The sequence below is a fragment of the Sinohyriopsis cumingii genome, chromosome 15 (assembly GCF_028554795.1).
Source record: "Sinohyriopsis cumingii isolate HCF-2022 chromosome 15, ASM2855479v2, whole genome shotgun sequence".
Classification (NCBI taxonomy): Eukaryota; Metazoa; Mollusca; class Bivalvia; order Unionida; family Unionidae; genus Sinohyriopsis; species Sinohyriopsis cumingii.
The window spans coordinates 103,975,296-103,993,678 of record NC_142975.1 but is presented as its reverse complement, the minus strand read 5'-3'; the positions used below and the strand labels follow the sequence as shown (position 1 = coordinate 103,993,678).

General features: G+C 35.0%; 1 protein-coding gene across 4 annotated transcripts in view; it reads left to right on the top strand.

The window, feature by feature from the left end:
• Positions 1-15,815, top strand: part of LOC149782405 (inactive tyrosine-protein kinase 7-like) — a 107,975-nt gene extending 92,160 nt beyond the window's left edge. For 3 of the 4 annotated variants that reach the window (XM_089933792.1, XM_089933790.1, XM_089933791.1), the window contains 6 exons: positions 759-905; positions 1,652-1,682; positions 11,900-12,006; positions 13,147-13,183; positions 13,526-13,626; positions 14,652-15,815. In XM_089933792.1, the coding sequence (XP_089789918.1) occupies positions 759-905; positions 1,652-1,682; positions 11,900-12,006; positions 13,147-13,183; positions 13,526-13,626; positions 14,652-14,704 (476 nt within the window). In that variant the 3' untranslated portion in view covers positions 14,705-15,815. Of the gene's footprint in view, positions 1-758; positions 906-1,651; positions 1,683-11,899; positions 12,007-13,146; positions 13,184-13,525; positions 13,627-14,651 lie in introns of those variants that run through there. The other variant, XM_089933793.1, reaches the window with a different exon arrangement.
• Positions 15,816-18,383: the final 2,568 nt, after the last annotated feature.

The following is an 18,383-nucleotide window of genomic DNA, read 5'->3' as shown; positions in this document are numbered from 1 at the left end:
TAGCTATGCCATGGCAAGTGACAGCGAGGGGTTGCACTGGGTGGTATGGTCATGGAAAACTAGCTATCCCATGGCAAGTGACAGTGAGGGGTTGCACTGGGTGGTATGGTCATGGAAAACTAGCTATCCCATGGCAAGTGACAGCGAGGGGTTGCACTGGGTGGTATGGTCATGGAAAACTAGCTATCCCATGGCATGTGACAGCGAGGGGTCGCACTGGGTGGTATAGTCATGGAAAACTAGCTATCCCATGGCAAGTGACAGCGAGGGGTTGCACTAGGTGGTATGGGTCAACCTTAGGTTTAAAATGAGTTTTGGTATACTAGTTGTTTTTTTATTATATACAAATATTAATATGTCAGGCTTTGTTGTTCAAACTAAGTAAACAGACCAGGCAATATTTGGTCACTTCGTGCTGCAGTATCTGTACCAAAATCTGTTACTATAAGAGAACTAGCATATTCTATGGGAAAAAGGCTGTGTTTATGGAAGAAATGTTTGTTCAGAGTCGATGGCAGAACTGAAATGTATGAGAAAATGTCCCTCGCCTCCATTTGATAAAAGGGACGATTTTCTGAGTATTTAAGGAACTTAATAAATGACAATTAGGCTGAAAAATATAGCATGCAATTTTCATGGATTCACTTAATTGTTTTGTGCAATTTGGGAGAAGTTAATGTAAATCCCAAAATTACCAACTAGACAAAGTCTACTCTTTGATAAATATAGTTTGAATTTAATGTTGTTTATTATTGCAGTACCAAGAACATCTGAAGGACTCGGCTTCAGCTTGCCAGTTGCTGGGATAGCTGGAGGCATAAGTGCTGGAATTGTCTGTATCATTGTCATGGGAATAGGCATATTCCTTTGGAGAAGAAATCGACATAAAACACACAATGAGCATGGTAAGAAAGATTGTCATAATTGGTATGTGAAAATGTAATACAAGTATCATCGTAATTGCATGTGCAGAGAAGTGGGGAAAATAAAAACAGACAAGTCTGTCATATAATTGAATGTTTTCATCCTTATTGATATTTACAATCTGCTTAACTAGTAGTAAACTTTTAACTCTGTTGTACATTGAACATTGCATCATCTTCCTTTGTCGATATGATACTTGGCCTATTTCATATTCAGTGACAACCCATTATCATTGTATATTATCTGTGTGTAATATGGTCTATAATTGTCTAATACATGTATGTATGGGATCTATTACAACTGTACATTTTGTCTTTTAAGTTTCCCATGTAAATATGTGTATTTTCCATTCTGTCCATCTTCTTTATGTCTTCAGTCTTTCAATTGCAACTTGCATATATGTTATTAACTGTTTACACTATGACATTGATATCCTTTATTATCCTTTAATATAAAGATTTTTTCTTTAACATTTCAAAGAGCTCTTTATAAACAATAAAGGCTATACCTATATTACAATTAATAGAACTTTTCTTAGGGGAAGATTAAAACATCATGTACAAGTAGAATCTGAATATATAGTACATTTCTCTGATTACATTATTGCATTTCTGAATTGAGTCACAGTTTACATTAGGTCTATTGGTAACTTTATTAAAGTTAAAAAAGAATATGACAACTATTTATGTTTCTTTATACATAAAATAATTATTGATTTCAATTACAGACTGTTATGTATTGAGGGAGCACGACAAAAGGTGAGATTGGTGTTGAGACATTATTAAGTCTAAAACTAGTCAATTTTTAAAGTGTGAATATCGCACCTTACTGCTAAACTATGATGCTAAAATGGGAACTATGTTGGTACTGGCATGCCAATGCAGGAGCAAGAGTGCCATTGTTTTTAATGTATAGGGATGTAGCTAGCTATAAATTATACCCTTGATAATCCATTGTCTCTTTATTAATAATAACCAAAATAATAATACAATGAAGAACTTTAAATGGGATGTAATTGTGGTTGTGGTTAATTGAATGAATAATGACTTAAATTGACTAAATGTTTAACTCCAATTATACAGTTGCATTTTGCCAATGTACTTTAGATTTATTATGTTTGAAACAACAAATAGCATCTGAGCAAATTTTGATTCCAATTTATTAAGGCGTTACAACATGAAACATTCGTATGGTTGTATAATACTAATCAAAATTGAATAGTTTTGTTTTATATGTCTAAAGCAATGCTTCCAACAAATTCACACTCATATGTATCACTTAGCTGTATTAAAAGAAACCTGAATAGCTCCATTAATTCAAGTAACCCTCTGTCTGTGTTTAGCCATTCAAGACATTAATCATAAATTGTAAATATTGAAATAGATTTTTAGACAGGTTATTTTTAATTTGATCGAATAAGTATCTCATGGTGAAAATGAAAATGTGATTAATGCATATCCAGTGTCTTTGATACATACTGTCAGCCTATTTATATTGGTGATTTGCCTATAGATCTTATGACATTCAAATAGATTCTTTAGGGATATAGGTGTGTAAATGTAGGCACATACTTATACACCATGTAGCTAAATGAATTGCAGATTATGGGCTATAATGGTGTTACACCCAAAATGTTATATTCATTAAGTTAAGTTATTTCACTCTGCACTTGTTTTGTATTCTTAACTACCCTGTTTCTAACTAACTAAATTTGTCCTCCATTCCACATTACTTGCAATAACAGGCTAGTAGTAAACAGTGGAAGGTGTACACATTTAACCTGGTGAAATATATGACTACAAAAATAGGTTAGTATTTTAAAGAAATAAATGTGATATAAATGCTTTTTTCAAATGACGTCAATTGAATGAATCAGTCTTATAGTGTTATAATTGTATAGTGGTAACTGAATTCCTGTTTACGTTATGTTGGATAAAATGTCCAACAGCTGAAAAAAGGGAAAAATAGTCACATATAAAGATCAAAAATAAAATGTATATTAATTATATATCTCCATCCTCCCATACAGGTTAATGTAATAAGAACAATCAAAATCTGTACTATTCAATATCAAATTTACAAGGAGATGGTTGATCCAAGCATAAAGCATAAAAAATAAGTATCAATGTCAGGTTTTGCAAGCAGTGGTTTTTATATGTTATTTTTATCTTAAAACTGGTTGTTCCCAAGGTAGGTTGCTCATAGCTGGCATAGTCAGTTAGGGTATGTTGGGACACAGATTGTTGTTGTTGTTGTAGGGTTTAACGCAATTTTTCAGCGCACAATAGGCGGCCAGTATTAATGGTGGAGGAAGAACGCGGGAAATCCACGGAAAGAACCACCGACCCTCGAGAAGCTGCTGGCAACCTTTCTCACATACCCACACTGGCCGAATCCGAGACTCGAACCTACACAGACAGAGATGGCAGTGATCCATAACGAAGAGCGCTTTAGACCACTTGGCTACTGGGGGTCCCTTGGGGCACAGAATGTATTGAATACAAATTAGAATAAGTAACATTTTCAGCATATAATCAGTTATGTGACACTTATGTGACATATTGGAGTTCCAACTTACAAAGGCATCAGATGATAGTTTCATCCACAGCACTTGAAAACATGTTTGCTTTATGAAAACATGCATATACTTTGATGTTCTTTGTCGAATGAAAACATGAACATTTTTCACAGGTGCTATGCGTTTGTTTGGTAAATGTTGTATGCATGTTCCCATCAGACATATGCTGTATGGACAATTTGGAGGCAGACAATTTGGAGAAGGAAGAATTTCGTGACAGAGAATTTTGGAGAATGGACAATTCAGAGAGGGGATAATTTAGAGATAGACAATTCAGAGATGGACATTTTCAAGAATGGACAATTCAGAGAAGGGACAATTTACATATAAAATATATTTAAATGATTGTTTTTGAAATATTTACAAGTTCAATTACATAACAATATGTGTGTATTGAACTGTTACCAGTGAAATTACATTTTTAAAATATGCTATAGTGGCCTAGTGGTTAAAGCATCAACCTCAGATGTGGGAGGTCATGGGTTTGAACCCTGGCCAAGTCATAGCAAAGACTTATAGAAATGGTATTAATAGCTGCCTTGCCAGGTGCTCAGCATTAAGAAGCATTAGGTTAGTGTTAGGATTGGTTGGGTTGGTATCAGAATAATGCATGACTGGGTGGAACATCGTGCTACATCTCTGCAGCATGATGCCCCAGTGCTAGACATCACTATAAACTGCCAAACTGCAGACATGGCATAGCGATATAATTGAAAAATTGTTAAATCTACATAAAAAATCCAAAACACATAAAAACTCAGATATACACATTTTTACAACTTTTTTCTGATCTAGATTAATAATACTGAATAATAGTAACTGCCATATAATACCAACACAGCCCACATAATTAAGTGATATCTTAATATCTGCTCAATAAGACATAATAGTTTGAAGTTTAGCCTCATTATTTCACAGAACTGACATAAGAAAAGATCGCGTGAAATACAACAACAAAGAAAAAACAGACTGTTAGCTGCTGCTATAAGTATGCACCTTATTGACAATTACTAAATAAGACCCATTACTATGTTTTACAATAGCAATTTCCCTAAGTTAAATCTTTTCCCTAATCCATAAGTTGTTACTGGGTATATTAACACTTTTACACATGCTCAGTGAAACAGTTGACTTTTATATATTTGTATCAGCGATTAGTCTTCAAGTTGTGAATAGCTGAAATACATATAAGCTTTTAATTGGTTATTAACTAGTCATTACATTGGTTTTTAGAGAGATAGTATTTAAGCATTGCGATGTTTAATCTGTATATCAACAACAAAATATTCAACATGTCTCTTGAATTTCTTGGATCACAAAAGGGAAACATAATTTTGGTTTTTGAAGGCTATCTTTACAGTATAGAGGAAATAACATAGAGGAAGGAAGTGTGGTGTTATAGTAATTGTTCACCATTGGAGAAATTATTATGGACAAAACTTGATTCATTTTATGCGAATACCAATCGGTTAGTAAGGTGCTGAAACGCCAACATCTGCCTGGTCCAGTGGGTGTCTGGATCTCAGTGTGTTGCTCAGCATGACATGAAAATGGAAATTCCACACCAAAAGAAGGAAACAAGAAACTTACAAAGAAGACTCCAGCTCTTCGATTCGCAAGTTGGAAGTGTGCACCATGTGCACAGGCATGTCTGATGACCTCAGGAAGGTGGACAACACCAGGACAATGGTCATCATCGACAGAGATCTCACCAGACTAAATATCAGCATAGATGCCCTCCAGGAAACCAAGCTTGCCAACAGCGGCTCCATCAGAGAGGAAAACTACACCTTCCTCTGGAAGGGTCAAGAACCTGAGGAACCCTGCTAGCACAGAGACCAACGAAAACGGTCAGAGACTGCTGAAGCTGTGCATCTACCATGATATTTGCATTACAAACATCTTCTTCAAGTGTAAGACACAGCACAGAGTGTCATGAAAACAACCCAGGTCTCATTGCTGGCACTAGCTCAACTTGGTCATCACCAGGCACTATGCCCTTAACAGCGTTCTCTCCACCAGAAGTTACCACAGTGCATACTGCAACTCCGACCATGCCATCATGCTCAGCAACACACTACAACACTCAAAACCAAAAGGTCGCCCTCGTATCAACACTACGCAGTTGTAGGTCCACTTCAAGATGGCGGAGTATGTGTCTGCCCTAAACCAGGCTCTCCAGGACCTGCCAGAGCACAATGCTACAGCCAAATGGAATGCCATGATGGGTGCAATCTTCAGAACAGTCATGTCCACATCTGGCAAGAAGGAATGGAACCAATAATTGAGGACAAACAAAAAGCCTTCATAGCTTACAAAAAGTGCCGCACTGAATGGACACTTGCTGCCCTCAGAAGTGCCCAAAGCTTCACCCAATACATAGCAAGACAGTGCACGAATGAGTATTGGCAGCAACTGTGTGAAGAAATCCAGTGCTGAGTCTGGCAACATCCTAGGTATGTACAGTGGCATCAAGAAGGCTCTTGATGGGAGAAGATCACAGACCACCAGCAACAGATGACCAGATGAATGGAGCACTACTCAGAGCTATACTCCTGAGAAATGTCAGTCACTGATGCGGCCCTTACCATCATACAGAAACTTCCCACCATAGAGTTCGCTTGACAAAGTGCCTACATAAGAGAAACTCAGCAAAGCAATCGACTCCCTCCCAGTGACAAAGAAACAGGTAGGGACAGCATCCTGTCTAACGCTATCAAATTTGAGAAAAGAGCATTGCTTGAGCCACTACATGAGCTACTCTGCCTCTGCTGGGAGTAAGGAGCAGTCCCCCAAGACACACACGATGCCATGATTGTGACCCTTTACAAAAACAATGGCAACTGCAGTGACTAATAATTACAGAGGGATCTCAGTCCTGAGCATCATTGTCAAAGTGTACACCAGAATCATCTTCAACAGGCTGCAGCTGCTGGCAGACCGTGTGTACCTGGAATCCCAGTGTGGCCTCAGTACAGGCAGGTCGACAACATACATGATCGTCTCCATCCAACAACTCCAAGAAAAGAGCAGAGAGCAAGGTCAGCCTCTCTACATGATGTTCACTGACCTCAACAAGGCCTTCAACCTGGTCAGCAGGAAGGGCCTATTTGAACTTCTCATTTAAGTTCAGTTGCCCCCCGATAAATTCACAGTATCATAATCTCTTTCCATGCTGAAACAAAAGGAACAGTTCTGTATGATTGATCCTCCTCAGACTCCTTTCCCATCAACAGCAGCATGAAGCAGGACTGCTGGATGGCGCCAACCCTTTTGGGGATCTACTTCTCCTTGCTCCTTTCCTATGCCTTTGACTCATCCACTGATGGCGGGAGGCTGTTCAACCTGTTGTGATTGAGTTCAAAGACCAAAGTGAGGTTGGTGCTCATCAGGGAAATGCTCTTTGCAAATAAAACAGCTCTTGTGACCCACACCAAGGATGCCCAACAGAGACTGGCAGACCATTTTGCTGATGCCTTCAATCAGTTCGGGCTCTCCATCAGCCTGGAAAAGGCAAATGTCAGCATGCAATATACCACTATTGCCCCTTCCATCAAAATCGATGGTGTCACCCTGGAAGCAGTCAACGACTTTACTTACATGGAGTCAACCATCAGCAACACTCTCTCAATCAGTGTGGAGCTGGACAGAAGGCTTGGAAAGGCAAACACCGTCATGGCATGACTAACGAAGAAGGTGTGGAAAACAATGTGCTGACAGGGCACACCAAGATCGAAGTCTACCAGGCCTGCATTCTCAGCACCCTCCTATAAGGAAGTGAGAGCTGGAGCACCTACATGAGGCATGAGCACTGGCTCAACTCGTTCCATATATGGAGCCTAAAACACATCCTGAAAATCAGCTGGCATGACCATGTCCCACACAGCGAGATCCTGCAGCATGCAAGTATCCGCAGCTTGTACTCCCTGCTGAGCAAACGCCGACTTCGATGGCTATGACACATCCTGCGCATGTAGGATGGGTGACTGACAAAGTACATCCTATATGGACAGCTTGCCACTGGCACCAGAAGATTTGGCTGCCCCTCACTCTGTTTCATGATTGTGTACAAGAGGGGCATTAGGCATGTGGCATTTCACCCAATGGTTTTAAAGTGCAGACCATGGACCGAGGCACCTGGAAACTGACAGTAAGCAAGGGTATATCAGTCACTGATATGAGGAGAGGACAGCTGGTGGTAGAGAAACGTGAGAAAAAGAAGAGCATGGCAGTAACTCCAGCAACTCGGACTTCCCAGCATATATGCACCAACTGCAGTAGGGACTGTCACTCGGGCATAGGCCTGCACAGCTACAGCAGACAATGCCAAAACCCCAGAGACAGATGACACTCCAAGGGCGCTATTCACATGGTCTCTTGAGCCTGAGCTGCCAATGATGGCATGCAAAGGTTGTTGCCACCCTTCCACTGGACAAATTATCAACGCACTTCAGTTGACATGCTTGATGTATCTTCTGGGTACAATGAAAAGGTGCATGTTTTCCCATGACTCAAATGACAAGCAAAAGAATCAAAAAGCATTTCTAGTTATAGTTCAGTTAGTAGTTGGAAATGTGTCTTATGTCGCACAGACAACTTTACCAAAAAACTGAATGCAATATCAGGAGATACAACCAGCTTCCTTCATTAGAGAAAAATAACTTTCCACTTGAACTTTGAAATCCATTGACTGGTACAATTTTCCTACATCATGAGGAATCCTTTTATTTGCTGTTTTTGAGGATTTTAATTTCTTTATTGACCATATTTTCAGAGTAAGTCTTGCCTCATATATTCAGCTGTATGCAATAAACACACTGCTAAATGGAATCAACATACCATGGTACAGATTCATGGCTACCATTTCCATTTTAGTCAGTGTATTTGGTTCAAGAACTTTGATTGCATGCATCTACGACAACGACGTGGATTTTGCTTATCACTGGCTTATGTACCGAGCTTAGTTACTTGTATGGGACACGGCATCAGAGAAGAGGCAGTACAGCATTTTCAGCAGAGATATGGGATTGTTTTGAAGTGGTCAAAAAATGATACATCCCATACAAATAACTGCATTGAAGGTTGGAACAGCGAATAGCCCCATGCAAATAGCACCCTTCCACCATATGGATGTTCAACAGGAACTTGCAGGTGAAGCTCCTTCATTGCAAAAGATGAAATTTCAAAATGGGATCACCATCTTTATTGCATTTTATCCACTTATAGTACATATACTTTCTTTGATTACTTACATGGCTGTAGCCACAACATGAACATAGTTGAATAAATATCAGACTTATTACAATTTATGAAAAACAGTTTTTAATGATAATATACATATTTTAACACATGTAGTGATTCAATGTGTGTGCTGTCTTTTGAAAAGATTTCTTTTACAAAACATCAGGTAATGTGAAACTAAGAATGATTACATTGTGTTGATTTTTTAAATATTTAATATTGTATTCATTCAGTCATGTGTTGTTGTGTATCTTAGCTCAAAATTTGTAGCTTCATCTTACACAATTCTTATTTTATTTGCTTTACCCATGGGCATTATGATAAATCAATCCATTTAAGCGTGTTTTATATGAGGCTTTTTAATTTAACTTGCATTTTCATTTGACCTTTTCATCTCATTACTCATGATCTCATAATTGTCTGTTCCGAATTCTCCCATATTTGAATTGTCCATTCCCTGAAATGTCTTTGTTCGAACTGACCCTTTTCCAAACTGTCTGCCCTTAATTGTCTCTCTCCTAATTGCCCTATAACCAACATATATATTGTCAAAAACGATACATAATTTATAGTGATACTACTTAGATAGTCCATCATGACCACATTCCAGCTCATTACATAATAAAAAACTTAAGTCAACTGAATTTAGGAAATAGAGTACTGTTGATAATAACATTACTTATATTGCACTTTGCCATACCAATAAAGTGTCAACATTTCTTAATAAAATTTAGCAATCATGTTTATACATTATAATATGGTGTCTTAAAATAATACAAATGTTGTCTGCTTTCTTTCAGATATACATCAGATGAGGTATAGATGAATGACTAAACTTACAAATGTATCTGCCTTCATGCCAAGTACATAAAATACTCAAACTTTACTCTTACCATAACTAAGTAACTGAATAAATATACCTTTGATTACTGAACTGCATCTGCATCTGTAGGAGCACAAATGAACTCCCTCTTCTATTTATATGTCCCTTTTGGTTTGTTCATGATTAAATTATAAGAATTTCTCTGATCGACCACCATCCAAAATCCTAATCCTTCGACTATGATAGGCCACATGTTTCAGATCAAGAAACAGGAAGCTAAATATTTATCTCATGCTACCATCATCATAATAAAACTCAAACAAGAGAGCATCATGGCGATTGTACGAATAACATACACACACAAACACACACACAGGTATATATATATATATATATATATATATATATATATATATATATATATATATATGGATTAAACGTGGTGGCACTAGCACTTCATTATTGTGGCAATAACAAGACACTGCGTTCTATGTATAATAACCATATCATACTAACAAGTTCAGTTTTATCTAGGTGTATCGAATCTTCCATGGACCATGATCTCCATTTATTGATGAGCATTCTCTGTTAAGATAAACAATGTCCTCTTACCGTACAGCTGTGTTTTTAATAAATTAATAATATTGAGTTTGCTATCACTTTGGCATAGATGGTCACATCAAGGTAACACATCTGTTTTGTTAATTGAGGAGTCAGTGAGCCATTTCAAAGAGACGGATCAAAACACCTGTATGCCCAGTTACCTAGGCTTGAATAAGCACATGATTTAAATGCAAATATCAAACAAGAAGTCAAAGCAAAATCACAAATATTATACAAAATCTTGCTGAAAGTACAGTGAAAAAATCCAAATGTTTTCATGAGCAGTAGACTAAACAAACTTTTCCTCGAAATTTCTTTACAGAATGCACTAACAAACTGGAAAACTGGTGCACATGTAATGGCATGGTGGTAAATACTGGTAAAACTAAAATATTACTTATCTCAACACGGCAAAGAAGGACAAATCTTGATAGTGATGAACTATGTCTGACATGGAAGGATACAAATCTGCAAATAGTCTGTCATGATAGGCTACTTGGTGTTCTGGTAGATAATAACCTATCATGGACTGAACATATCAAACATACCAGTAAAAAAGTCAATTCAAGTTTATGGCTTCTCAGTAGGATAAGACATTTTCTCCCTGAAAGGCACAGGAAACTATTTTATAACAGTTACATACAACCCTATTTGGACTACTGTAGTACAGTATGGGGTAATTCAAATGATAAAAACATAGCAAAGCTGGCACATCTTCAAAAAAGAGCATTTGGGCTAATATCAATCCAGAAAGAAAGCAAGGAAAGTTTAGCTGGTAGGTTAAAAATATTACCTATTAAAGACCGAATCTGTTTGAGAAAAGCCAAATTAATGTACAGGATATCTCAGAATAGTGCTCCTGAATATTTACAATCACTATTCCAGTATAGGCTACCTGGTAATACTCCCCACCTGCGATCCATGTCTACCAAACAGTATAAAATTCCCAAACCAAATAAGGAGTTATTTAAAAAAAGTTTCCAATACTCTGGAACTCTGCTCTGGAATAGTATTCCAGCTGAGATTAGAAATGCCCACTCTATTTCCTTCTTCCAAACCCAATATATCCAGTGGCTTCAGAGATGCAGCTTAAATAAATAAATTCCTTTGTATGAGGGCCTCAAGGTAGATTAGTTTTTAGCTAACTGTGTTACCCTCTTTAAATAAGGTCATTATTATTATTATTATTATTATCTTAGAAAATCCTAAAACATTTGTACAACATATATTTGATTTGACATAGAAGCCTAAAACATATGTACAACATATATTTGATTTGACAGAGTATCCTAAAACATATGTACAACAGATATTTGATTTGACAGAGAATCCTAAAACATATGTACCACAGATATTTGATTTGACAGTGAATCCTAAAACATATGTACAACAGATATTTGATTTGACAGTGAAGCAAAACCTAGATATGAGGCATTATGTAAGATATTACTTTGAATTTAGGTCACACAGGGTATGGGTCACATACAAGTTCTAAATGGAAAAATGATATACTACACAAAACTGCTAACATTACAAATCTTAAAGAGGTGTATAGTTTATTTTACCTTGAATAACTACCTTTCATAAAGCCCATGCATTAAAGACACAAGCATCAACAAGATCATTATTATAAAATCTTTATTTGAAGATATGTTTTAAGTTTGAAACATATATTCTTATAGACATTTACATATAAAACTTATCTTGTGTTTTATTTCAATCACAAGAAGAAATCAGATAAATGCCAGTTCTGTCAAACAAGATGGAGACAGTGGAAAAGAGTATGAGGGACTGCATTTCAAAGAAACTGAAGCAAGCCAATACCTACAACTTAATGGTAAATTAACTGATGTGATAGTTGTTGCCATAAATTATATAAATGTCTGAACAGTCAGTCAGCTCGAGTCATGTTTTCTGGATGATTTCTTAGAAAAATGGCACTCAAAGCTTATAAAGTTTGAACCTTTAAATTATTAAGCTATGCTAATACATTCTTAACATATTCAATTTATCTTTGTATAATTCCATCCTTCTAAATGTATGAAAATATACATTGTCATGTGACAAAGAATCCTGTCACGTTTGTGTTTAACACCCATAATTGCTCCTCCTGAAACTATCTTGGCTTTTTTAATCAGAATTTGGAAACTTTTGTAAACATCTATGGACTAAATTCATCATTCACCACAATGAATTAATTGTATCACTAAATAATTAAATGTGATCATGAAACTGAGCCAGTACAAACTTAAGGTAAAAATATTAAGAAAATGGTAATTACTTTAAGGGATCTCTTAGGGTGATGTATGTCATTAATTCAATGAAAGTTGCAAAGGCAAAAAAATTAAAAAATTGGAAATGGTGAAAAATGCGTTTATGGAAAGATATTTTTAAATTGATTTGATTTATTTAACATCTTTTCATGTTGTGTTTTATTTTAAGTTTAAGCATAACTGATTATAATGGTAATGAAACAGATGGAATTGGGAAGCGAGTTCATCAACTGAGGTTCAGCCCTTCCCCAGCATAAAAGAATGAAGCATATAATATGAGATTCAGGAGGGAGGGAGAGAGAGGATCAAGAGTAAAATACAAAATAAGCATGATACATATTATAATATATAAGATACATATTGAAAAGTATAAAATTGCATAGAATAATACATATGATACTGGTACATTATTTATTTCTTTCATTCTCTATTTTTTACTCTGTGGTTTTAGATATGATGCAAACAGAGAAAATACAACTCATATTTATTTTTAAAATGTTAGACTTTCATCATTTAATTTAAATTTTGGGGCACACATTTTATATAAATGAAAGTTAACTCTATTTGGTTAGGTCTTTTTGATCTCATTTCCATTATTTATTTGTCTCTTTGGCTAAAACAATATACAAAATATTCTGACTTTTGGAGTGAAGTATTTCACTTATTTTAAGATGCTATATCTCACACTTCCCATTTCTGCCCAGGTATCACATTAGAAGAAAACAGAAACGTCGATATAAGGTATTGGAACATCATTGGAATATTAAATAAAGGATGATACATTAGTAGTTGCATGTGTATAATCTTCATGTATTAATTGTATTGTTGATAGATAATATAAATCGAATAATCAGTTAAGAAATCAATATCGCAGTTTAGTGTTTTTAATATTTAATGTTTTTTTCAATCTTAGATATATAAATATGTTGCAGGAGTGATCACTGGCAAGAGAGAAGCAATTGTTAGCTGAACCTAAATTATATTCAGGTAGTTAAATGTTTGTAAAAATAAACACTTGAGCACTTTGTTTTAACCTTTTCCTTTCAGCACTCTTATATTTTAAATATCTATTTCAATTTCTAGCTTAAGGTCACCTGAAAGTGATTCATATGAAAAATTGCATCCCTATGCAAACAGTGACACCCAGATGTATAGCTCACTGAAGATCCCCAAAACTTCCAAAGGTAACTTCATCAGTAGTTTATTTCAATTTTCTTGGACTCACCTGCCTCAGAGATAATAAAGACTAATTATATTCATATGATTTTGGAGTCTTATATGATTCCCTACTGTAGGTCTACAATAACAGTGGCAATATTTGACGTTTGACATAGTTTCTGCAATTATCTACAGCAGGCAGATGTATCAGTCTGTTTTAATTTTTTTCCAAATGTCAGTGCTAGATATTCTTCTGTTTTCTTGTAAGTCTGATATTAATGGAAATTGATCTCATTTGGTTTGCCAATTTATATGGCATTGTCTAATTTTATTCATATTTATTTCACTAAGTATGCAAAAACTGTGTAAACTACACGAGGCTGTCTAATTTGGAGCTATCAATAAACAGTGTTTTGTACATATCTATTGACTGTGTCCATATTAGTAAAATCAGTATATGCTTCCAGCTTAATGCAGTCTATGACTGACAGCCATGCAGTACAAACAAAAGTTTGATTATATTGCATATCTCTTTAGATGACATGACTTTTGCAATTCAAGTTTTTTGTAGTCAGTGAAAAATATCATCCTAAAGTTATACAGTAATTCTAAATGTCAAATTCATGTTGACCTCATCAATGTCAAACTTCAGTTCAGTGTTAGATAGATAGTGTTACTTTAATTTACGCAGAGACAAGTTTGATATCAGCCCCATATCTTATTTAAATGGAAAACGATTTTGTGAGAAACATACCTCTGGTAAGTTAAACGTTAAAAATATTTTTTTTTTAAAGTAGTAGACATTATTTATTTAAAATTACTTATCTGAGGATGTGTTAATGATTTGTTTGTCACATCTCTGTATGAGGTCCACTACTATTTGCTATTTTGTAATGATAATTATTATCAAATCATATTTCATTTCATCCTGTTTTATTCATTCTTAACTATAAACACTTATATTCTTATCGAAAATTATTTGTTTGATTACACTGACTTAGTTGTTTAGTAATATACATCTATGATTATATACATTTTCTCTTATTTACAGATTCAAAACAAATTTATGAAAATACATGCATAACAAGGCCTGACAACTGTTGAGTATCAGCTTTAGAAGAGACTCATGGAAGACATTGTTTTATTTTTATTGCCTAATAAGTGTTGCAAGTATAAAGTAAAAGTAAATTGCACACAGTGGATATTCATTGACAGTGCTGTTAAAATACTTGACATTTAGTATTTTTGTCTACATATCTAAACCTTTTCTAAACATGAATTATCAATGAGGGAAGAATCTTGTAACTCTTTATTTGTTGTTTAGCTGTGATACTTATATTAAGATTGAAATTATTTAAATTAGGAAAGTCATATACACAGTTCAGACCTATAAATAAATTACAGTAATGGCAACATGAATTGCATTATAACTAGATCAGTAGCATAGTAAATGGATCAATGGCAATACAATAATTTAAATATAAACTTGTTCATTTATGACTATCATTTGTTTTTTTGCTAATTTGTAGGTCCTTAAAAGAGATTTGAAATAAAATACACGTATAAACTAGTGATGTTTTTTTAATAAACAAAAATATGCCAATGCTGTATTATTATGTTGCTTGATGAAATTTTATCTACATATTCTCTAAAAAAACAATTTGTTGCAGCCTCCTAATTCTTCTTTAATTCATATATACTTCTTTTTAACTTTTACATTCCGCTTTATATTTCCATGTACAAAATTGTCAAATGTAGAATTCTGAAGGAAGTCCAATATCATGAGTTCTTCTAGTGTGTACCCTGAATTAATCATTTTGACAGTTTAAGGAGGTTGATTTTATAAATACACCAGACTCTCAATAACTCATGCCCTGATAACTTACGAACCCACTTATCAGGCATGGATTCCATTTTTTAAACCAGAAAATATAAAAAAACATTGTTCAACTTGAAGAAAATCGAGATCAAAATTGGTAGCGAAAACTGATATATCGCTTCTTTTATCGTCGAAAATGGTAGATAGACCTGGAAATTTTAATGTACTTTATGGAATATCACCTTTAAAAAGAAGTCATAAATTTGTTACATTTTCTTTCCAAATGACATTCTTAGTACACTGTAATTAATGATACTCAAGGACATTTTGATCAATTAAACTGTCACGCCTAGTTGATGCAGTACTTAGATAAATAAATAAAAATTAAATAATGAATTTTGTGTTCTAGTTCTATCTTTCAGTTCTTTTTAAGTGTAATCATCATAAATGTAATGATAATGAGTCCTCTTGTAATTAAACGTAATATGTGTCAGTCTACTGTAACAGCTACGTCAGCAAGTGTTTTTCTGAGAACCTAATTAAGTGCCAACCATGTTTTAATATCGGACTAGCAGAAACATTTGTTGTATTGTTGCACTAAATAAAAAGCGGGCTTCCTTTTATATTATCACATTCATGACTTCTTTGGAATCAAAAAAAGGAAGTTGAATAAACAAAAACATTAAAAGGCATACAAATCCTACATGCCTAAGAACCATCGGCTCCAGTCGTATGCTGGGTAACTTATATCAGTTCATCAATCGAACACTGTTATAAATGTTATTGTGTACGTAATCTAACTAAACTAACTTAAATTGACCTACTCAATCATAACTGTGATTAAAGATAGCAAGGCAACCAGACGAAATGAGTACTTTGTAAAATAGATTTTTGTTTCGCAGATATGAACCACTGGAGAAAACGAGTTTCAGAGAATTCCAGAATTTGTGAATAGAGGTATTCTTAGGGATGATAGGAAGTTTCATTGTTACTTGCAAGAAATCACGACATCAATATTTTACTAACTGAACAATTCAAAAATTTAGTTTCAATGTAGATGATTGTCTCACGAAAAGACATGATATAATGCACGAATGTTTTCATGTACCATGTTGGTTGTTGAAACCAGTTGGAATTATGTTATCAGTCTTTCAGATGTTGGACATTTTGAAAATAAATGTGATTTGTACAGAATAATGAACACCTTCATCAGAAAAAGCGCTTTATTGACAATTATTCTCAATGTGATTAAAAAACGAGGATTCAGTCATTAAACAGTCCAGTTCCCCCTACCCAACCCCGCGGTTCTCTGGATGTCTTCTGTCTAGCAGATTTTTGGGTGGTCCCTCGGTAACTCATGAGCTCGTTTATAGTACGGTATCTGTTTTTGGACCCGTTGTCTAGGGAGAGGTATAGTTACAACCCGTTATCAAATGGATGCACACTAAATTGTTATCATTAGTACACTGTTTTACTGTAGGTATGACACTACTTTTATTTGTAAAGTTTAATTTACCAGACACATGTGGTCACAAGTGTGAGATACATATCATGCTAGCCGTAGAATAGGAAACAAATGTGTCATATACAAAAAAACATAAAAAATACAAATTTGAAACAAACAGTTTTGTATCTACATGTATCAGGATTCAGAGAGAGTGTTAGTAAGAGTGACTATACACTAACATATTGAAAACATGGCGTAGGTAAAATAATATTATGCTCTGTTACTAAATATATGTACAAAAATATGCATTTCCTTTTATTTGATAAATCCAAATTAACTGTTAACATTTTCTCTCTGAGGAAAGTGTCGCAGGATAGAAACCAAGTGGGTTTTTGGACTAAATGAATATGTATTTATACTACACCCACAGACCTAGAACAACTAAACAAAAAACTCCACCTACTTGAAGATTATCTTGTCAAGAAGGTCACACTCGAATATAAACAATAAGTGTAGACTTTCACAAACAAGATGATGACGATTCACTTAATCCAAAGATCCCACGCCTGACACCATTGTCGCAGAAGAGAAACTGAGTTGGTTTTTGGACTAAATGAATAAGACAAACACAGTGTGAGAAAGATGGCAATTTATGAAATGAATTAATACTGAAAAATATATGATGTAAACATACAACTGTTCTCTCACGCTCTCAACATATGATTAACCTACTCACTCTACACAACATTCACACATTGAAAATAAACCTCATGGACTGCAGATACGCTTCAAACAGTATTCTACACTACAAGAAAGATTAACATAATCTCAAATATGAACTCTGCATAAGATTCAAAATAATGTTATGAAAACATGACTGATTGATTGATTGATTATTTGTAATGGCGCATCAGCACTGTAAGGCTATTTAGCGCCAAACAAAATGGTAACGGTGCAAAATAAAGCTTCCCAATCATTGGGGGATGTAGATGGTGAATGTTAATGAAAAATGGTGAAATGGTATTAAAAATGGGACGGTATATTTATTGCATAAAACTACACAAGGTGATAGCATACAAGTTAGAGTTTAGAGTAAATGTTCACTGCTTTCAGGAACTCTATAATACAAGTGATGTTTATAGTATCAAAAAGTTCCTTCATGGCATGCACATTGTAATACTGATTGCGCGTAGGTTGCAGGCCAAAACACTCTATCATAAAGTGCTTGACAGTCAATGGCTCAATGCAAGAAACGCACTCTGGTGGGTCTTCACCTTTTAGTATGTGGGAGTGGGTGATATAAGTATGACCAATTCGGATTCTTGCAATGACTACCTCCTCCCTACGCATGGTTCTATAGGAAGGAGTCCATTCTCCTAGAGTTGGCTTAATTGCATGAAGTTTTTTATTCAATGCATCATTCCATGATGCCTGCCACTCCTGATTAAGGATTTCTGACACTAGGTTCAAAATCAGTATAAGGTATTTTAAAGTCAGATGGTTCCTGAGTAAGTGCC